Raw genomic sequence first — 23167 nt, forward strand, 5'->3', positions numbered from 1 at the left:
TCCAATAGGAAACTGCAGTGAGGGCTGGACTCAACTGGCAGCCTCTCACCTCCTGTAGAACAGCTGCCTGGTCTTTACTGCAGAGATGAATTACCAATGCCATGAGACACTGTAACTGTACCAAATAATTTCATTGTCTAAAATGAGCACCCACAATAAAAAGAACACCAAAGTAGAACCGAAAGCTTACCTTGCCCGCTCTATATATTGTTTCTGACTGCAATGTAGGGTTTGCTGAATTTCAGCCTGAAAATAAACATTATGTTTTTCCTCATCCAACTGTAGGAACAGGAATTGTCCCCTGGAAACAAAGTACAGTTCAACCATTCCCCTGGCATAAAGACATACATACATACAATGGTCTGTTGCTGTGGCTGGGATTTATTCAAAGAAAGCACTTACTTTCTACCCTTCCTGAAGCGTTAATTTGCCCCAGTGGCTGCTGTCCTGTATATTGAACGTGGCCCTAAAGAAACCCTACCAGCACCTTAGGGATGTGTATGGCTGAAGCCAACAGAAAACCAATGTCAGGCTTCAAACATCAAACTGGTGACTGGATAATTGCATTTGCAGCTTTAAAGGCTCCTGTCTGAAAGCTACACATTTTTCTCCTGTTATTCTTATCGATATAGCAGTGTTTTTTTTCACCTACACGTGTATGTTTCTATATGTCTGTTCAGGTGTTGATGCAGAGCTGGAGTTACCCACCAGCCCTGCCTCCCAAGAACCTGGTTCGATGCAGAGAGGAAGACCCAGACTGAGTGGTTGTGAGGTTGGCTCCAACTTTGAGATCAGTTTCTTTGAAGTTCTGTATTAGCCACCAAAATCACTACCTTAAAACAGATCTTTTCACCACATCCTTAACGTGACACCTGCTGTCTCACTGCTTGTGACTCAGTTCATCTACTTTATCATTTTGGTCTTCCCCCCCCACACCCATGACATCAGTTATTGAATTGAAAAAGGGCCAGAAGCAGCAGCTTATCTGCAAGTTGATAAGTTGAACTGCACGTGGACACTACACTGTAGCTGGGCTTTTAGTTGGTGTATGCAGATGGTGCTGGGATTCTCCTTCACCGCTACAAAGAGAGGTGCAGTGCCAACAAATGTGCCTTGATTCTGCTCGTGCTGACAGCTGGAATTATTCCCCTTAGCAGCAATTTGTAGTCAGAGTTACAAAGAAGAAAGGGCAGGAACAGGAACACAATCACTGCTCGGATAAGAAGTGTTAGGAAAGACTTACCTTGCTCTGAAACGCTTCCCCAAGGGCGGCGAGCTCTGAAGTCCAATTCAGCACAGGGGATTAAAGCGTAAACATTCACATATTTAATAGTACCATCAAAATAACCATCATCACTACATTAAAAACTTCAAAAATGCATCTGCGTATGGTCCTAATATAAATTAAATATATGAACTAAAAGTAAATAAATTTAACATTAGAGAATGCTATAAATAAAGGTAAATGCGTTTAGTGTACCTTTGAGTCATAAAAATGCCTTAAAAAACAGGTAACTTTACAGCTTATCACCAATACTCTGGATACCACTTTGATTATTCTCTCAAACATGGATAAGTAAGTCTACATTTGACAATTCAAAATGGGTTGGTTTTTTTTTGGCCACTGAACACTCTGATGGAGGAGGAGGTGTGTGGGAAGTCCAGGATGAAGTCCAAGTTTTATTTCACAATAAAACTTCTTTGATTCCCAGCGCTGATAACAAGGCTCTTTCTTTTCAAAACCTTACTTTTAAGTGCTTTTTTATTTTGGTTTTTAACTCGTTTAGATATCCATTTTGCGGAGGCTCATCCTGCTGAAGGAGTCTCTGAGGGAGAGAAAACACAACGATGAGCTCGTGTTTTTCAGGGTGAGATAAGAAGCCTCTTCAGATCAGAGATTCTGTACATCATTTCCAGTGTTTCCTACAGGAGAAGCAGCACAAACCCCCTGCTCTACTGCAAGATTAGCTCGGGATGTCCCTGTCGCACTGTTCCCAAATCTCCCTTTTCACAACACTTCTCTATCTTCCCCATTGCTCTTATTCTCTGACCAACACTCCCATGAGAAGCTCAGAACCAGGGTTGTGTTCTCTTAAGCCAACTGAAGAACAAAAGGAACCGCAGCAAACAACACCTACCAGAACAGCTGGGAAGGGGCTGTGCTCTGAGCTCAGGAAAGAAGGGGAGAAGGGACGGGCTCAGCCAGAAGCCCCACATTAAGGACAGGTTTCACAAGACAGTCAAACACCCCCTTTTACACCCTCCTTATCTCTGCAGAAAAAGTAAAATCAAATATCCACCTGTGGCAGGTGACTGGCAGCACGGCCTTGTACAGCTGTGGGATCTTCCTGTTTATCAAAGGCTGCAGAGCTTCCTTTAACCGGTGGTAATTCCTTTCGAGCTCTCGCTGATATTCCTTTTGGTCCGGGCCTATCAAGCTCTTGTTCTTGCGCAGAGCATCCTCACATCTGGAAAACAAAAGCCTGTGAAACTTGGGCATGTAAAAAAGGACAGACCTGTTAATTTAGTAAGACAACAGCTTCTATTCTCTACTGGGATGACACACAGTATCCTTTTCTATCTTGTGTTTTGGGTACTCAAGACTCAGCTAAAGCAGCTGGCCTCCATGGGGAAAGGAGGGGGTGTCATGTTTCCAGAGGGAAACTCAGTTTTTATTTCAGTTTCACTCTCCAATTACATTTCTCTTTGCTGGAGAGAAATAAAAGCTCGTCATCTCCACACAGCACTTCCAGTCCAAGGTTTAAAGTCCTGCTGCTGAAAACAGACCTATGAGATGTTCATTGGGAGCTCTTCTACGTAATTTAAACAAAGGTCATGAGAAGAACTCTTACATCAACACCACCTATTGCATATGGGAAAAACTACGTTGCCACTGGAACTTTTTTGCCTGGAACATTCTCATTTCAATACTTTTTTTTCTTTAATTCCTCGATGCTTACAAAAGATACTGGCTTAAGGCTGCAGTTTGCATTACTCAAGAGGAACGTACAGCAGCCAGTACAACTCCTTGAGAGAATTCTGCCAGTGTAATTCCAAGCAGCTTGGACAAATTCACCTCCTGGCCTTGCCAACCTGTGAGTTCATTTGTGCCAGTGCCATGAGCCGTGCTCTGAAATGGGAACACTTGGTCATGACTGAGCTGTGATCACTAATAATTCCTTCCCAATATACAGCAAAGCCAAATGACTCCAGCATTTGACCTGATGGAAGTCATGGACCAGCAGCACAAGAGAAACAGGGAACCAAGTGGGAAGCTGAGAAATACAGCTGCGTATGGAAACCAGACAGATGAAGTCCCAGCATGAGCACTGCTGTCCCAGACAGCCCCTGTGTCAGTGCTCCTGCCTGGTGCAGCAGTAATAAGGGCACCTGGCAGCTGGAAGACAACACGCTCCGTACCTTTTTGTGAAGTCTTTGAAACAGAGCCGCAGTTTGTTATGATGCCTGAAGAGCTTTGGGTCGTTGGGTATTTCAGATAAGAAAACTTGTGCAACTTCTAATGGTCCCTTTAGGAGCAGAGAGAAAAAGTAAGTTTCTCAGCACTGTCACGTCCACTCACTGGAGAAACTTCTTGCACACCATAGAAACATTTGTAAAATGCAACATTTCCTCACAGCACGCTGCTTAAAAAACTGCAGCTGGTAGATGTGGTATAAATCAGCACACATCAGGACTGCTGCACAGCTTGTAGGCATTGTAAAAACAAAACCCTGCTTTTGGAGAACAGTGTGAGAACGTGTGCAGATTCTACAGTTGTTTTCCTTTACAACGAATCCTGACAAAGTTTGCAGACCTGACAAGTGAGATTAAACAGTGCAGATGGAACCAAGGCAGCCCTTTGCCAGCACTGTTAACTCAGCCCAGGACTTGAAACTCCAGCTGTGTTTTCCCCAGCTTGTTCCTCAGTGAAGCTTTACTCACACTCCCTCAATTTTTCCTCCACGTTTCTCTACTCATTAGCTTTGCTTTCCACTTTGTCCAAAAATCACAGCAGGACACAATCTTAGTCCCAAACACCAGTGTGGCTAACCGAAGGTGAAGCAATATAATCTCATAATCTTTTCCTTTAAACAAGGCAAGGAGAAGCAGTCAGAAGTGACTGCAGATGCCAGGAAGGGACAGGTAATGAAGGAGAAGGGCTATCTCTGTCCACTCAGCCACTTCCCAGACCTAACCATGTCTTAAGGATTCTTACTCAAATTGCAAAGTTACCCAGAGCAGCTGGTTTAGACCCTCCATTCTAGACACAATGAATGGTAAAAAAAACCAAACAGTAATTTGAAATATGGCCCAATGTTCTCCATTCACTGAATGGAGCAATACACAACCCCAGCGTCTCCAATTCAGGAAGTAGCTCTCACCTGATTCACTGTGGTACCTACTGATCCCTGTAGCACCATCTGCAGCATCTTTGGGTCTGCAGGGTCTTGGTGAGTTGCAAAAGCTAATTCTTGTGTTTTCTTCTGCATGTCTTCTATGGCAACTTCAATGGGCGTCAAAATGATCTAAGCAAGCAGACAGAACACAGGATGCTTGTTATGGTGGAGACAAGTGGCAGAGGACACCAGCAGGACAGATATATGTGACAGTATGAAGGGGTGATGAGCATTGGAACTTGCTGCCCAGGGTGTGAGGTGGTCACTGTCCCTTGAGGTGCTTCATACCTCCATAGGGTTGTGGCACTGGGGGACATGGTCAGTGGGCACGGTGGGGTGGGCTGGATGATCCCACAGATCTTTTCTATCTCAAATGGTTCTACAGTTCTATTCTATGACTCCATATGGCCCTGGTGTTTAACTAGATGTACAAAGGTACGTCACACCAGAGTTTCAGCAACAGCCACTTCCCTTAGTTTGTGTAATATCTCAAAGGAGAGCCGTGGGGATGTCTACTGGGCAGAGCGCAGGCCTCACCTCCTCTTTGTGAATGACGTTTATCCTGGTTTTGATGTAAGGGAAAGCGTGGGACGTCGTCAGGATGGTTTTACGCTTGAACTGCTCGTGCAGCTCCCCATGAGCTCGGCCGTCCAGCGTGAAGGGCGTGCAGTACATGAAGCGCCGCAGGTTGTAGTTTTTGTCGAAATAAGTTATTCTGTCCTTCATCTCATACGTGTCGAAGTAAGGCTCCACGTAGGTGATCTGGATGTAGGCCTGCAGGAAGGATCCCGGATATGCACAGAGATTAAATGACCTCTACTCCCTGTACCACCATAGCCTGGTCTAACTCCTTCCCCTGCAGAACTAGGGCTGCTCCTTGCCTTTCCTCAGGAACATCACAGTGATGTGTTGGGTGCCTGGTGACTGCTCAGCACTTTCTGGACTACAGACAGCACTCAGCCCCTCTCCTCTGAAGCTCTTCACATGAAGTGTTTCCTCCCTTTCTCTGCAGATAATGCCTTGTTCTAAACTGGAGTCTTAATTTCCTAGCCACATTCCAGTTATTCCTGTTACGCTTAAAGGAGTTTCAGAGACACAGGATGAGAATGATAAAATGCTACAGCTGCAAAAAAAAAAACCCCAACACCAAAACACTACACAGAGGCCAATGAATGGAAAACTCCCTTCCTTCCGTGCATTTCATAGAGGTTACAGTCCGAGTCTGCAGCGTCTCTTTGTCTCTTGACCTTCCCTTCTGCCAAGCCCACAGGGCACATCTCACAGGGCAGGAAGGAAATGGCTAATTCTGCACTCCTTTGCTGGGAACATTTTCCCCACCTCTCTCCTCTGAGATGCTCTCTAGCTTTCTCTGTGGAAACATCACCTACTTGGTGAAATCCAGGGCAAGGATCTGGCCTGCTGTGTTCATGCACACGCAGGACCAGTTCTACTGCTAACCCCGCACTCGTGTTCTCACCTTGTTGGGATCCAGTTTACACTTGTCCACAGGGTTTGAGTCCTTGATCACTTCAAGCACATCTTCACCAAACCGTTCTCCATAAAATCCCTACAACCAAGAGCAAATGCACTGAGATACAGCATCAAAGGTGGGGGCTGGACAGACAAAGGCACATTCAGGGGAGGTGAAGCTCCAAATGCCTTCAACAGCAGCCGCACCAGGGCTGAATGTGATCTGCTGAACCTAGGGGAATTCAATCAATCGCATTCCAGGGACAACAGGAAATAAACGAGCCTAACACCCGGAAAGCCAAGAGAACTCGGGAGCCTTCCAACTGCACACACGCGCTGCAGGGCTTTGAACAGACCTCTGAGCTCGCTGTGTGTCTGTGAGCTCAACTGAAAGCTGGGGTCAATGCAGGATCTGCTTGGACATCAGGTGCCGCATCAGAGCGCAGCTCTGCTGGGCTGGATGAATGGGTCTGAATTCAGCTTCATGCGCCCAGACCTCAGATAACGCTGCTGCTTTCAGCCACGTGACAGCAACTGAACCGTGAGCAACAACAGCAGGTCAGATCTATCCCAGCAGTTAAACAGGGCCAGGTCTGAGGAACAAACTGGTGCTTACGTTGGCACCCAAAGACAAGGTAGATTCATCAGAGTTGCCTTTGCTCGCTCAACGGCTGAAACAAACTTCAAAGATCTGAGATACCCACTTTGGGGCTCTGAAATTCAGCCTCTGTTAAGGGTACTGTCTCTAGTAGAAGACGATCTTGATGCAAAGGTGAGAAAATGAGAATAAAAACCAATGCTTTCCAACAGCTGGATTCTGTAAGGCATCTCAGCCTTTTTTCAGGTCCAAGTCATCCCATTTACACCAGGCAGCTGATGAGAAATGCGAATGCTGTGAAAAGCCACAGATTCTCAAGTGATCACAGCAGGTCTGCAGCCCTCGTGATTTGGGAATGACAGATGGAAAAGAGACAAACTGCAGTTCACAGAGAGAACTGGAGGTGAGCCGCAATCATCTCACCTCAAGCCTATGGGAGATCTCAGCTAACTTTGTTATCGCAGGCTCCTTGTAAACAAACTCTTGTTCATCCAGGTCTCCAAACTTGGTTCCATAGAAACCGACCCTGAAGTAGGTGCCAAACATCCTCTTTCCATCCTAGGTTTGGAGAAACAAAAGGTTATTCCAGTGTGGGGACAAGCACAATCCAAGCGTGGCTGCAGGAGGGTTCCTGACGTTATGCAAACTCAAAAAGAAATTAAAAATGAACAAAGAAGAAAGAGAAAGAAAGAAAGAAAAACACACCTGGAACTCGGCATGAACACGTTTAGCAGCAGACACCGCAATGAAATTACAAACTAATATGTGAGGTTACATGGATCAAGGATGACCATCAGCCCAACCCTGCAATGCCTTCTGCTACCCCAGGAGGAGCCTGAGGGCACTGGATGCTGGGGAACAAAGGTGAGTTCCTATGCTTGGGTATTGCTTCAGGCTCTCTGAGCACTCTGCAGCCACCCCTTGGCCTGGCCCCACAGCTACCAACAGCCTGCAGTACGCAGGGAGGACACAGCACAAAAACACCCCTGGAGATGCCCTGCAGGGCCCCACAATCCATCCTGAGCTACCTGCAGGGTTGGGCTGATGTCGATGCCGGAGCACTCACACTCACACACTCACACTCACACATACACACACACAAGGGCACTGCTGGAACAGCACACAGCCCCGGGGGTGTCACAGCCTCCAAGGGACTGACTGCCAGCACGAAGGGAGGGCCAAAGTCACTCCTGCTGAAAGCAGATGCAATTCACTGTGTCATGTACCTGCTTCCTTTTGAGCCAGTGGTGAATTTGGCCCAGAAATGCAACAAAAAAAGAAGAGAAACAGAAAGATTTTTGCTGGAAAGTAACGAAGAAAATCTGATTAACAGAAAGAGGAAAAACGCTTTAAAAATAAACCACACCTCTAATCTTGTTAAAACAATTCACTCCGCATGCACAAACCAGAAATGCTTTTCAGCAAGAGACTGTGAGATGTTCACCTTTACTCTCGTGAGAACGCGTGTGCACAGCGCTCTGTGCCTGAGGCAGGGCCAGGTTTGGGTTCAGAGAGCACCCGTGGGTGTCCTGGCTGCTGCGCATGAGTTTTATTTGGTATTTAGTTTGTATTTTTGCTACGCTAAAACTGATGTCTTGTGATGGTGAACACAATCTATGGAAGGCAAGGAGTGTAAAATAAGGATATCTCAGGAGAGCTTTGAAGCACTGCCATAGTGAAGTGCTGGCCTGAAGGACACGGTGGGCAGTGATTGTTTTTGGGGTGAGGGCTGCTGCCTGCCCCATGCTGCAGAGGGCAGAGCTCAGCTGTGCCCAGATTTAGCCAGAACTGACCAGGATTTGGCCCTGTCTATGGGGCATGTGAGGTTTGGGGTACAAAGCATTTGCAGAACCTGCTTCCTACAAGGTAGGAGCACACAGCCATCTGCACGCATCACTTCCTACAGCTCATGTATGTTTATGTTACCATAAATATACTGAGAGGGGAAGAAAACGCTGTCTATTAACAGCATAAATTAATAAGTAGTTCTGGTAGCATTTACTAAATGCATAAAATAAGAGTCAAGCCATGTGGGATGGGGAAGTCCAGCAGCTGGAAAGCCAGGTGAGATCCAGCTCCCAGTGCACGCTCCATCACCGTGAAGTCCAGCTGCAGATGTTCCCTTATCAATCCAGTTGCTGATATTCAGTTATCATGAGGACCTGCCCATGGGGGACATTCAATAGCCATGAGCCCCATGGGATGAGGAGAGTTCAGTTTCTTGCCCGGAGTTAACACGAGATGGCTCTGCAAACCTCACTAGGTTGAAATTTAGCCTATAGCAAAGTCTCTGGAATTACAGTACTGAAATGGGAATGTGTCACTTAAAAATACTCCATGGTCTTGTTTCTGAAAAGAGCTAAAAATGCAGATACAAGGGAGAAAATATTAAAAGCATTTTATCTCCTATTATTTTTTGAAAAATAATAGGTCTTGGGGAGGAGAAGAGAATGAAGGTGAACACTGAATAGCCATCACAGAACTGGCAGAGCAGGTAACAGCCACCATGACACATGAAGGTTCATGATTTGTTATTATGCATGGTAAATACCTTTCAAAATTGCTGGGAATCAAGTCTGAGTTATCTCTCGCAAACACACAAAAAGCTTTGCCAACAAGGCCTGAAAGAATCCAACATGGGAGTTCTGCTCTGCTTTCTCCACCAGCAGAGCTGCAGCTGCCTGCAGGCAGAGCCAGCCCCAGATATGCATGAGGGAAAGCGGCTCCTTCGTACACACAGCGCAGGATGCAAAATCCAACCGTCTCTACCAAAGAGAGCATGCTCTTTTCTTGCTCAATTTCACCCAAGGTCCTTTGCAGCATTGCCAACTATCGCAAAGCTTTCAATATACATTTCTCAATATTTTTCAGCTCCTGGAGTGTTGCTATTCGAGGCAACATCCCCTTGTTGTGCGCTTCAAAAAACAGGCAAAACCAAAAAGATTCAACATTTATTAAACCAACTGAGCAGCAGAAGAACCCACCACTCCAAAGGCATTGGTGTCACTCAGGACACTCAGGCTTGCAGCTGGCAGTGCTGCCTTTCCTGGGACACATGGGCTGTACCCCGCTGTTGGCATAGCTTGTTGCTAAAATGAAACTGGGATTTCCACAGAGGAAAAAAAAAAAACAAGAAATAAAAAGGGAATGGGGAGGGGGAAGGGGGAGGAGAAAGCAAAAAAAAAACCAAACAAACCACAATTCCACAAGTAGGAACTTACCACAACAGACAATAGTAAGAGTGGGGAGGAGGGTCAGCAACCAGGGCGATAGAGGAGAAAACAGAAAGTATTTAATTAGGGAAATTCCAAAAAACAAACAAGCAGCAAATTGGCAGCAAATAAACTTTAAAATAAAAAGGGTGAGCATCAATCAAGGCATTTAAAAATAAGGAAAAAAGCAAAAAAAAAAACCAAACCCATGCAACAAATCTGAAAGCTACGAAGCACAAAGATCAGAAAAGTGTGGCAATGAAAGAGCACGATGACAGACGAGAACATAAACCATGGGTGTCTTTTACCATGCAATAAAACATGACTGAGTGATGTTAGAACCATAACCAATGACAGAATTTTCTTCAGGGGTCGATTTAGGGGCAGACTAATCAAGATAGATGCTCACAGGCCTTCACGTGCACTGGCTGTTGGATGTGGATGGTTTACATTCCTATGACGTACTCCAAGTCTCACCTGCTGGGACTTCTCACAGGAGCAAGCAGATGATTTACAGGGCCAGTCCTCCAATGGCAGGGGCTATTTTGAAGCTACTGAATTTCATTTCTTGGTAGGCCACAATTAAAAGCAGTCTTTGAGACAACATCAGCCCACATTATTTGTCACACGAGGCAAAGGATCTTGGCCCCAGTTCAGGCAGTGTGGGCTTAAAAATGCTCTCCTGTGTTGGAAACTCGGGGTGAGATGGCTCACTCTAAGTCCCCTGATTGACAGAAAAGCAGTGACTAACTGGACAGCTGAAGGCTATGAGAATAATGCGGTATCACACTCAGGAAACATTCAAAGTTTCTTCTGTGACTTCTTGACTCTCATGTACCAACTGTGTCAGCTGGGCTGGGCCCCCACTGATCCAACCCCCTGTGCCGGGTGCAGCATCAGATGAAGCTGACTGCTCCTCTTATTTCTGAGCCAACATGTGGCTCTCATGGTGTACGCTGCAGAAATGGGAACAACCAGCCTCTACAAAAATGGAAGCAGCAAAACTGACTCCAGTTAACACAACTGAGCTGTTTTACTGCCAGATAAAGCTACTTAATGAATTGATTGTTCTTAAACAGAATAAAGGAGCCTATTGTCTGAGGCATATCTTGCACATGCAATAAACCATTTTTTTTTCCAGTACCTCTGAGCATTATTGCTTAAATCGACCCCTGTGGGTGGGGTGAAAATATGGTATGAAGGGATGTTGATGCTGATGGAAAGAAATATAAACGAATTATAAAAACAAACTAGTGATGATACAGTGGCTCATTCACCAAAGAACCTCATTAGTGGAATACATCAGCATCCATGCACTACCTACAGCTTCTTATGAAGAATTTCCTACTACAACCACAATCGGTTTATTGGTATTTCTTTGGTTAATGAATTCAGTTTTAACAGCAGACAGCAACAGAAATACCCACAACTAGCACATGTGGGCAAGCATTGGCGTGAGTCATCTGATAAATCTATTAGTGTTCTTTACTAACTAAATGGAGTTACCTACCTCCCAGCCAGTACTCTGTGTAATAAAAAGTAAAAAGCGCATGTCACAGAAACAAAAAAAAAAAGTCCAAAGGCCAAAACATGACCATCAATGTAAGGCAGCATAAACTTGAAATGGTTTCAATGATTTTAAGACATCGTGCAACCAAAATAGAGCTCTCTGACCCAGAACGACACCCAGTGATTGCCCCTTATTGGTTCATTTAACCTCACAAATCTGGCAGTGCCAGAACACACAGAAAACAATCAGGCCCTCAGCTGCTGAAGACCAGCTGGATCCCATGGAGCTGATGCACTGACTGACATCTACTGTTAGCATAGGGGTAACTACACCAACAGACAACAGTGTACTAAGCAGCCCACAGCCAGAAAGCTGGCTGGGGTGGGGGCTCAGAGTAGCACTGGCACATAGTGCAGGAGGGTCTGCCAAGCCCATGTCTGCCTGCAATGAAGGCAGGCACCCATCAAATATCTCCTAGAAGCTTCTAGAACGTTGCCAAGTGCTCTCATCCCCTGCTTAGCTGAGGTCTGTTGGGCTTTGTGAAGGCTGGTAAAGTCTGACCTCTCCCATCAAATGCTCAGCACCTGTCCTGCTGGGTTTTGCACCAAGTTCACAAAGATTCTTTCAACAACTTAACCACCACATTAATAGGCAAATAAAACTCCCAACATTTCTCAGCATTACCTACCAGGCTAACAGCGAGAAACAGTGATTCTCCCAGAAACAGAGCATGCAAAATACATTTTAAAACAGCATCTGAAAGAATTAACTGGCATGTGATTGGAACTTCTTAACTCTCGGATAATTCTGAAGCTACAATAAAACCTGGTAGGTGATGTTCCCCCATGTTTCTCAAGTCAAACACACACAGAGAGAAAACTCCAGTTAGTGATCCTTGCATTTGCTGCAGATCACCATTTGGCAGCTCTCATGTAATCTATTAAAACATTTTTTTCCTTGGTGGGCAGTTTTTGTTTGATCATAATTCACACTGCAGCTGAAAATCCAAATCATTACCTGGTGGACGATCTTGCTAAACGCTTCCTGGAGTTTACCATGAATAGTAGATAGCTTCTTGGCATCTCTGTTAGCTTCATGAATAGGAATAAGGACTTTGTAAACCTCATTAACTGCTTCGTACATGCCAGCCTGAAAAACAAGGGCCATCAGATCGCTCCATCAGTTCAGCAGCAAGAATGATACACACCACCAGCATTCACATTTTAAGACTGCAAAATAAACAAAGTGGCCCACACACCAAAAGGCACTGTGAGGTAATCAGCACCTCTTCCTTACAATAAACCCATTTCTCTGATGGAGATGATCCATGTAAAGAGACAACGCACCATCCAACTTAGCCATCCTGCTACAGCATGTCTAACTCTGCTACAGAGTTACTGCTGCTTGTACTTAAACCCACTGAATATTTCATACTGCGCTGTAGGATACAATTCACCTGCTTCCATTTGTTTCTGATGGATACACTACCACCAGCACACTAACACTGCTCACACAGAGCTCTCGGCCTACCCACTATGAATAGGAGAAAAACCAGTACGGCCTTTATCTGCCACTGTGAGCTCCAAAACGTGCAGTGTTGAAGTGAAAGATGTTAGGAAACCAAAAAGGTCCCACTCACTGCAGTTCACTTGAAAGGGCAAACTGAGCTGTCTTGAGCAGCTCAAACTCCCAATGCTCCAACGTGAACTGAGTGGTTATAACGGAGCTATACAGCCTCACAGAGAAAACATTTCCCATTACGCTGCCCAGGAGAAGGAGACAGGTAAAGAAATTAAAGTCTTCTACCATGGAGAAAGATGCTGCCGCCTGCTCCAGCAGTCCCACCAGACCTGCTTCTGTGAAGTACTTTCCAGAACAGATTCCTTCTTCATCTGGTGACACAACATCATCAGAAACTGCTGACTCTTCCAAAACATTAGAAGATATGTTCTAAGGAGACATAACACAGGTAAAAAAATTGTACTCAATTTAAATGACATTCAACACTTTTAAAGGTCAATGGTTTTCAATGAAATCCAACAATGTTTAAAGCAGCAGCCATCATGTGCTCTTTGTTTCATCTCCTTCTAAAACAACAGGGTACTTCAGCACACACTTAAGCTGACTGGAGTGGCCCACGTGTGGCCACTCCATAAGTTACCCCTTCCATAAGTTACTTCAGAACAACTGCACTCACATCACAGTGACTGAACTAAACAGTAGGTAAAGAAATATAACTTCTATGAAGAAATAAACGCAATTGGATTCATTCAGCCTACAGATGTGAGGCTCAGGGGAGGAGCTGTGTTCAAGCTTGGTTGTTTTCAGAACTTGCTATGATGGATTCTCCTCAAAATAAACTGAGTGAATGCAGGGCGAATATCTGGCATATGGGAGATGCTTTGCATCTTAGCAGCACTGACAAAACCCCTAAATACGCTATAGAAGACAACCTCTACCTGAAATGTAACACATCCTACAGGGAGGTACTTTCGGTCCTCGAGCATGCTCAGATATTCAGCCACCAAGGCTGCAGAGTGGACCAAGCACTGTGCTGACTCTGCATGATTGCTCCTCTCCGAGTGCTTTCCAGCCATGTTCTGTAACCAGGTCAAGCGCAGGTCAGGGGAATTCTGATAGCCCTTTGCAATCCTAGTTAAAAATAGGAAAACAAAAAGAGAAGGGGAAAAAAATAACCACACACAAAAACTCTGCAATTAGTATATAGTTATTGCTGTTTAAGTAACAATCACTTCAGATTTCTTAACTAGCTACTGGTGGGCAAGCAGCTGGATTTACCTAGTGATGGCACACTGCTTCCAAGGGTGACTGCTGAAGCTCATGTCTAAATTTCATATTTCACCTGCAGACTGGAACTGCAGCATCACTGCTCCAAAGCTATGCTCCGTAAGGGCTCAAATGAACATCTGAGTCCAAAACCAAAGAGCAATTAGCTGTGTTTATATTAGGTGACGTGAATCATGGCAAGCAGTTCAAAACAAGCTTAAGTTAGAAGTAAAATGATTGCCAAATGCACGATCAACAGCAGCACAACACTCAGTGCTCTAAATACAGAAGTGCCGTAAGTACTAAACTTTGCTTCAAACAGCAGCTGGACACTGACATCTACTGTCCCTGCTGTGCAATGAGTACGGACTCTACCTGTACATCAGGTCAATTAGCATTTCTGGATCCTCCTGGTGCTCCTTCATTTTAACTGTGTCAGAGAGGATCATGTGGAGGTTGAACACTAGATCTTGGACCTGTAAAAAAACACACCGCTGTAATGAAGTGGCAACAGGAATCAAGCTACTTACTGCTATGGCAGGGCCACAGCTGCTCTGAGCCTTTGCGTGGTTACCTCAATGTCAGAATGAATCAAGGATCAGGGTTTGATGTACTCAGGTCACAAAAAAGTACGTAACTCCTTCGAGGAATGCATGCAAATTCCAGGCTGCAAATGAACTTAAAAATGCCACTTATCCCGTGGTTCTTTTACCTGATCAGGAAATGTTGTCTCTCTAAGTTCCAGATCTTCTTCAGCATATGTTAAAATAGTCTTCAAGGAACGTCGTAAAAATTCCTCATTAAAATTCTGGGATGTCCCCACCAGGGATGAGAGAGACATCGTCACCTGCATTTTCACCCTGGCAAAGTTCTGCAACAGAGAAATTGTGTTTCAACAACCTGCCAATACTGTGCACTCACTGCTATCAGCCCCTGGGCCCACAGTCAGTGGATCGCTCCAGTTCTGCTGCTCAGTGTGTTCATGGCATGCCTTGGTGAGCACTTTGTGACAGACAGGCACGCAGCTACTTACAAAATAACAACTGGAAGAGATGAGGCTGAGAACTTCCTTAACACTTTGAAGCACATGTGAGTTAGTAAACCTAACATCTGATTAGAAATTATTAACATCTGGAGGGAAACAAAATCCCAGTATTTCTAACTCATTTTCACGCTTGTCTAGCTGATAAGCCCTCTAACAGCCTTTCTTTCACATGAATGGATACACAGTGTCCCACCCAGAGGTCCCCAACCAGTTCCCATATAATAACCTAATGAAGTGCAGCAGGATACTCACGTTCCCAATCTCAAAGTTTTGCCTCATCAGTAGGTAGAGCGAGGCACTCGCGTGTGACCGTATTGTGCTGATGCTGCTGCTACAGTGTCTCAGGAGCCTCAGGCACAGATCTGCACACTGCTCAGTCTCCTCTTCAAACAGCAGCTCGGGGAACTGGAAAAACAGCACATGAGGAAACTACTGCCTGGACAGACAGAAACAAGCACTGAGACATAAAGGCCAAGGTGATCCTAGCAGCAAGCATGCACCAGCAGTAGAGGAAGATCAATCCCCTCTGCTTTGAGGGGAATTATGCTGGTTTGAACCACTTCACTTACACGGTTAGAGTAGAACAGTCACTGGCAACACTGGAAGACAATTCATTGTACCTACCCCACCACTCCTTGCTCCTGCATCTACATGTTTAAACTGATTCACATCAATTCCAAAAACTCAGGCTTAAACCTTTGGGTTATTCCCAGTACAAATACAGAATCAAAGTTCAAATTATGGTTCAAGTAAAAAGAAATAATTAATTTTAAATTAGATTCATCCTTAATTTCAGCTGTTCTTTGTCCTGTCTGCTAGCTAAGTTCATCTGCTTGCCAGCAGGAACCCACACCACACTCCCTCCTTGTGAACTGCACCTCTGTGCACAGCTATCAAACCTGAAGTGCATAAATAGAGGACCCCAACAGCAAAAACCATTCAGGTTTTATCTATCCTGAGATCCCATTTCCTGAAAATTAGTCCTGCACAAAACAATAAATGTTTGGTAAAGTGACAATAACATAAAGGGAAAAAACAGCCCCATCCTCCATCAGCGCTGCTCAATATATATTATAGCATCTGCAGAGAATTCACCTTTGAGACCAAAGCTCTCTGTGTTGCGAAGCAGTGTTGGAGATAAAGTGCACTTTGGTTGCAGGCCATGCTGTGCAGAAGCACCTTCAGCACCCCGCCGAGGATACTCTCTTTGGACTCTGTCACAGAAACAGTCTGCAGGCAAAAGCAAACCAAGGGTCATTCGAGCACAAGCAAACCTCCTGGGGGAGCTGTAATAGCCCTGCTAAAAACCCCTTCAGCATGGAAAAATTGCCCGCTTTGCTGAGCCTGTGTAACAGTCACATTTCTGAATCAGCTCCAGGTGATGGAAATCTGACCCATGAGCTGAAGGAGATGGAATGACACAAAATTGCTGTGTGCCCTTGCTCACCAGTGGGTAAAGAGGAAACAGATTTTGTACCCAGAGCAAGGAGCCTGAAGGCTTTCCTGAACTGTGCCAATGTGTACAGACACAGGAGACAGACCTGGAACTGAATGACTTGAGGCAGATTTGGGAAGGAACCAGAAGGATTTGTTGCAATAGGGCAATAGTAGCCAATTTTTACTGTTTGTTAACAGAGTTTCAAAAACAAATACTTCTTATACTACAAAAAAGGAACAATTCTCAAAACATCTAAAGGAAGCTACAGTAAAGAAAATCCATATTGTAAAGGGCTGAGAATGAGGAGAGGCATCACAATCCTTCCTGCTGCAGCAGCAGATCTGAACAGTTCTGACAGTGTTCAGGCAGTCAGAATGGCAGGAAGGTTCTATTTAACGAACTGCTGTATGGCCAGGGGATCCTAATGGAAACTTACCTGTACAACTATCTCTAGTGTATCCAAAATAATTAGATTTGCTTCTGTTGCAAGATTTCCATCAATAAGTGCTTCATGTTCTATCTCTGCTCGTGATCTATTCAGAGAAAAGAAAGCAATAAAATTACCTCCTGTTAAAGAAATAAACCCATGCATTCTCCACTTGAAAATACTTTCTCATTGGCAGGAACCTCAAGATTACAATGACATACTTATTGCTGGACAACACTACAAAGATACTTTAATGTATCCGTTAAGAGGACAGGAAGAAGGACTAGCTTTGTTCACATATACAAACTTACAGGTGATTTACGTTCATCATGCTCAGGAGAGATCACGCTACTTTCTGACACTTCATTACTCTCCCAGTAAGACAACAAGCGTTTAGAATCAAAGTCCAACTCAAACTGGTTTAGTAGCATTGTAAGGCATGCAACAGCGAAACCAGGAACAGAACGAATGGTTTCATGTTGTAGGCTATGGACACACGGTGGTGCTACGCGAGCTGGTATTGATGCACTTTGTTCCCAGCAGCCAGACTGGTTGCAGTGCAGAGTGCACACTGTGGAGGTGTGATCTCTGCCCTCTTACGCTACATTACATTACAGCTTCTGAAGAATATCTTCCATGCCATGAGTAAAAAACGCACACAACCTTCCCATTAAATACCAGCCACTCAATTCCCTCAAAAGGCTGACAAGGTTCATATCCCCACTCACACCAAAGGTCTCAGGAATTCAACAGAAACCACTTCATTTCAGAGACATGAGCTGCACTTGGCAAAGCCCCAGTGCAATATTTAAAGGGCCCAGCTACAGCTTGCCCTACACAGGTAGTCTGCCATCTCCGACAGACTCGAGCCAGGCCAAATGGCACTGGGGGTGTGATGCAGAGTACTGAGCACACACCAAGGAGAATGGAGCTGTCTCGCCTGGATGTGTTCCTGGAACCTGTATTACAGCAACACTCTTGTGCCACACTGCCTCACATGGGAGCTGGTTCATATACTTATTATCTGCTCCTCAGTCTCCAGAACACAAAGGTTTGGTACCTGACACTTCTGGGCTAAAGAGAGGGGCCCAGACCCTGTATTGGTAGTGAAATGATAAATTCTGCAGGCCAAGCATTAATACAGTATAAGTGCCCACGGCTCTGGAGCTGAACGTGGTGAGATTTATACCTACATCACTTTGTCAGGATGTTAAAACACACTGCTGATCTGACTTTCCTGATGCCTCAGCCAGATTGCAGCCACTACTTGACATAACAGGAGATCCACACTTCTGTGTTGGACCAAATAATGAGAAGCTATAAAGATGTACTTTCAAATCTAAGAAGCATCACTATGTCTCTGTGGGTAAAATTTGGCCTGACTTCCAACCAGGCTGAGGACCCGGCTCCTCAGTTTCATCAGGGCTTTACTTGGGCTGAGACTACTTTCCTGGGATTAGGAACAATTCCATTGCTGGGAGGATGGAGACTGCAGGTTGCAATTCGAGGAAACAGAAAACGTGCACTGCAAAGCTCAAACACAACTCCTGAGCCTTCCAGATTAAACAACATTAGAAGAGGGAATTATAAAGGAAATGGGTGTAATAAGCAAGAAGAGCTCATTCCAACCAGTTGCACACACACACACACACTGAAAACTTCTGCCAAGCATCACAAACAAGACTGTGATGATTGAGTCTGCAGATGTATAAATGGCAATTTATAAGAACTGCACACCAACACTACAGTACCTGGCTGGTTTGTGGCTTCTAAAAGCACAGCACATGTGGAAAAACAATCAAAGTGATGGATTAGGGCAGGAAAGGAAAGTGAGCTTTGACAACTCCAGAATGCTCTTAAGTAATAAAGAAAATTGACATGGGATATATATATGGTATCTGTGAATACTGTTCAAGAATCTTCTCTCTAAATTACAACTTACTGCAGGACTTTTAGAAGGCCATGGATGGCACTAGTCTTGTTAAATCTCATTTAAAAATATTGAGAAAGTAAGGAATGATGGAAAATAAGAGTTAAGACAGGGCAGTCTTAGGCAAAAATCTATTTGTACAGTGCCAGACCTGCTCCAGTGGAGGGCTCAGACAGGCTCACACAAGAGCTAAGTGGACTGAGAGACCCTGCACTCCCACAGGCACAGTGATATGGTTAAAACAGAAGGATAAGGCAGAGTTACTTGTCAAGCTTCTCTGTGTTTTGACGCCAGTGAGTCATATCCTTTCTCCATCTCAAATTCTCTTGACTTCCAAAAGCACTCCCAGAAGGGCTTCTCTCTGTAGGATAATATTAAAACAATAATAGTAATTTAATATATATATTTTTAAGTAGCAGCTCTACGTCATTCACAAGCAACAGGTTGACAGAAAGCTATAACTTATTCCTTAGATCCAAAGCTGTGGCACTCAGACCCCAGATGTTTATATGGCCTCTAACTGTCAGTGCTAAGCACAAGAGGTAACTTCAATTGCAGTCATTTTCACCCAAGCCTCAGCTGAGACAGACTGCTGAGAGGTAACTATCAGGGTTGCTGAGAAGCAACTTCTTTGGACTACTCAGAGGCCTAGGTTCAGCAATCTGATATTACTGTTTGTCAGCTGAAGACAGTGATGTCTTCAGGATGGTGCTGAGATCCCATGTCCTGCTTCACAGACTTTCTGTCTTTACTGTCTCTTCTGGGAGGGCAGGGAAATTTCACCACGCAACATCCCAGATAAGGGATTATGGCAATCAGGTCAGATTTAAGGGGGAAAAAAAAATGTACAAAGGTCTTCAACTCTCTGAAATGACTCACTGATTACGTCTCTAAAATATTTATTGATATATTGATTTATAATAAATATGAGTGGTTCACAGGTATCAAGAAGCCTCCGGCAGAGTAGGAGACCAAACCCAGTTGATCCTTGTCCTAATCCCTGGGCCATTTAGGGAAGGGAGCAGCAGTTTTTGATAAATGGGTAGAGTGCAGAAGACATCTTTTCTTACCTAATTGTCCTCTGCTTCTTCGGACCATTTCCTGCCTTGCTCCTATGCTTCCCAAAATAGCCTCTTCAAGCTTGGCTCTCATGTCTTTTGACTTCTTGAACGTCAGACTGTTCATTCTTTCAAACACTTTCTTGCCCTGCAAGTTTCAAATGACAGTGAGGGAAGAAGCTTTCAATTTGGATTATTTACTAAGTGTAACAACTCAAAATATCATTCCTGTATAAAGAGAGATAGAAAGAAACACAGGTCTAGCTGCTAACTAAATAATCTACTCAGACCCAGCAACACTTCAAAAAGCTCTTTTATGGCTGGGAGCAAGCAAAATGACCAAGAGATATCTCCTTTACCTTGCTGCAGTTTCCAGATGAGTGGCAAGCAACACAAGCTATGTAAGAAATGAAAGGAGACAGAAACACTTGCATGGCTGAAAAGTAAACATGGAAGAATGCCAGAGGCTGCACAGAGAAGTGCTTAGCCATGGGATTTAGATTACAGGAAATACTGAGAGAGCAGGAAATGCCTTTCTGGAATTGTACAAAGGATGGGAGTGTAATATTTCTCTGTGAGCCTTAGAAGAAACTTCAGGAGGTTTAAATACCAGTACCTTGTATTCAAAACAGGATACGCAAAGATAAAGCAAATCCAGCAGGCGATTGAGCTGCAGCACTGACAGGTCTGTGAACCACTTCTGTAAGACACTTTCATCTGCATTCTTGAGCACCCACAAGAGACAGATCAGAAGGCTGCGGCTGGACTCTGTTGAGAAGGTGGAGTGCTGCCTGCCGCTCTAAAAGACAGGACAAGACATCTGAAACACTGGATTTCATGTCAAAATGCTTCAGTCACCACTGAAAGGATTTCCACAAGGTACCACTCTGGCCTAAATAATTGTCAGGTAGGAACATATAGTGAATAGGGAGAAATGGAAGAGTCTGCTAGAACTGGAGAGATTCTTTCTCCTGTGCAGAGAACAAGGGAAATGGCCTATTTACATCTTCAGCTAAGTGAAACTTAGATGTGATAAGAATTTTTGCTTAGAACTTATAACAACCATTGTAATTCACAGAGTTTTTATACAATTGTTTCAGAAACAGAGAATCTTGATCAGAAAATTCTTGCCTTTTCTGAGGTTTGTTCATTCTCATGAACAAACTGACACTTATAACCCCAATGAGACAGGCACAACAACATGCAAAAGTGATTTGTTCCCCTTGTCTTTCACCCTCTACAACAACCAGCTACAAACTGATACGAGTCTCTGCTGCTCACCGATCAGCCCTACGGGGCGTGCACATGTAAATATTAACTTATTGACACAGGGTGAGGGTCAAGGAATAGGCAGGGATAGTTCTGTACCGATGAGGTGAGTAGAAAACTGCTGGGCCTGGTGAGCTGAGGGACCGATGTCCCTGCAATGGCCATAGCAACTGTCTGGCTTATCATGCTTCCACTCTCGCCTTCATAATCATCAGCAGTGACGCAGCTTGGCCTCCCTCGCTGATTGTGACTCTCTGCCAGAAACACACACATCCTGGTTAATCCCCAAACTCTATGCATTAATTCCCAAACTCAACCCCAGCCTCCCTCCACAGTGCTTGCTTCATTGAACCATCTAGCAAGGCAAACTGAGAAACATCACACCCACTGATAGCGTCCTGAAAGTAAACAGGGCTTACTATTATTTGGGATTATGCAAAGCTAAGACAACAACAGTTTTCAAACGCAATCTATGTAACCTCAACATCTAGAATGCTTTTGAAAATAGACTTTTCACTCCTTTGAATACCCAACACCACAACCTTACTCTCTGCTTTGCTGTGCCATTAAACTCAAAGGATGGCAAGGACTCCAAATCCCAAACTACTTCGGACCAGACACCCTGCCCTGAGCTGACACATCCCACTTCTGCTTCTCTGCAGAGAGCATATAACCAGGAGGGGGAACGGCTGTTTACAGGGGTGGATAGTAATAGGACAAGGAGGAATGGTTTTATACTGAGACAGGGGAGGTTTAGGTTAGATATTAGGAGGAAGTTTTTCACAGGCTGCCCAAGGAGGCTGTGGATGCCCCATCCCTGCAGGCATTCAAGGCCAGGCTGGATGTGGCTCTGGGCAGCCTGGGCTGCTGGTTGATGACCTTGCACACAGCAGGGGGTCCTTTTCAACCCAGGCCATTCTATGATTCTAATTGTTCTGAGCCTTTCACAGTGTATGGGATGACTTGAATCGGGTCAGAGAGAGACAGGCCAGGCTTACACAGACAGCAATTAAAATGCACCAATAGCTTTTCGCTTTATGCAAACAAGTGGCCAAATGCAGCTTTGAGTGTTCAGTCATTGATGCTTTTGCAAGTGCATTTTAGGAAATGGATGTGGAAACACATCAAAATTATTATGCTTCAGAAATACAAACAACCTCATCAAACAGTAAGGGGACTTGATTTAGAACCAACAGAATTTGTTCTAGAAAAGAAACGCTCAAACTTTGTGAGCAGTTAAACACATGCCCATAGCACAGAATATGGAATACCTGTAAAGTCATAGAGCTGAGGCACCGTTTCCATGATCACACCAATCAGAGGTAGATACAGCATTGCCACCCGGGCCTTTACCTGCGGGTCAGCGTACCGCGGGTCCGAGTCGTGACTGGACAGTAAGTTGTGTACCATATTGATGACCTTCTTATGCAATCCAAATAAACTGTTAAAAGAGAGTTGGGTCACGCAGATTAGTTAATATCTTCAAAGCAAACTGTATTTTGTAACTGAGTGCATTTGGAAAAAAAAGAAAAAGAAAGAAAGAAATCCTAGTTTTTATTTTTAACTTCACATAAACCGTCACTGCACACGTTCTTCGATCACCCAAGGGTTTTACTAATGGCTGGCTTCTGACCGTGCCATATAGAAGGTACAAAAACATCCTGCTGAGGTGCATACCCTTCCATACAAAGCCCCAGCCCTGCAGTGCTGCTGTACTGGGTCAACTGAAGAATGCTTGGAGAAACGGGGAAATACAGAGGATGGGGAGAGAAATTTGAGAGTGGGTTTACTGAAATCACTTGTAGTGCACTTTTCTGTTTCTGTTTAACTCCATGTACAGAGAGAAAAGCCCTCCTAAAACAGAACATTGCTTTTATAGGACGATCAGGAAGATTCTGCCTCAGTTTCCTGAATCCCCATGCAATTATCCAACTGGAACAGACTACAGCTCAGCGGCTGAATGCAAAATGTCAGAGAATTTGAGGGGCAGAAGGAAAAGCCCAGCAAGAAATGGCCTTCCTCATTA

The 23167-nt window shown here is 44.5% G+C and overlaps 1 protein-coding gene across 18 annotated transcripts in view; it reads right to left on the minus strand.

Moving 5' to 3' along the window:
• Positions 1–1303: 1303 nt before the first annotated feature.
• DOCK7 (dedicator of cytokinesis 7) overlaps positions 1304–23167 on the minus strand; it is an 81742-nt gene continuing 59878 nt past the window's right edge. For 4 of the 18 annotated variants that reach the window (XM_015870682.3, XM_085512373.1, XM_085512372.1 and 1 more), the window contains 22 exons: positions 22413–22582; positions 21241–21395; positions 20489–20671; positions 19885–20020; positions 19079–19175; positions 18636–18653; positions 16894–16990; positions 16115–16249; positions 15272–15424; positions 14687–14845; positions 14350–14450; positions 13647–13839; positions 12994–13137; positions 12205–12336; positions 11188–11202; positions 6889–7023; positions 5875–5964; positions 4935–5171; positions 4383–4526; positions 3421–3527; positions 2301–2468; positions 1304–1826 (listed from right to left, as the gene is read on the minus strand). In XM_015870682.3, coding sequence (XP_015726168.1) covers positions 1784–1826; positions 2301–2468; positions 3421–3527; positions 4383–4526; positions 4935–5171; positions 5875–5964; positions 6889–7023; positions 11188–11202; positions 12205–12336; positions 12994–13137; positions 13647–13839; positions 14350–14450; positions 14687–14845; positions 15272–15424; positions 16115–16249; positions 16894–16990; positions 18636–18653; positions 19079–19175; positions 19885–20020; positions 20489–20671; positions 21241–21395; positions 22413–22582 — 2812 coding nt within the window. In that variant the 3' untranslated portion in view covers positions 1304–1783. The other 14 variants (XM_015870695.3, XM_015870691.3, XM_015870687.3 and 11 more) reach the window with 9 other exon arrangements.

The sequence above is a fragment of the Coturnix japonica genome, chromosome 11 (assembly GCF_054131305.1).
Source record: "Coturnix japonica strain WE chromosome 11, WE-NBRP24, whole genome shotgun sequence".
NCBI classification, from domain to species: Eukaryota; Metazoa; Chordata; class Aves; order Galliformes; family Phasianidae; genus Coturnix; species Coturnix japonica.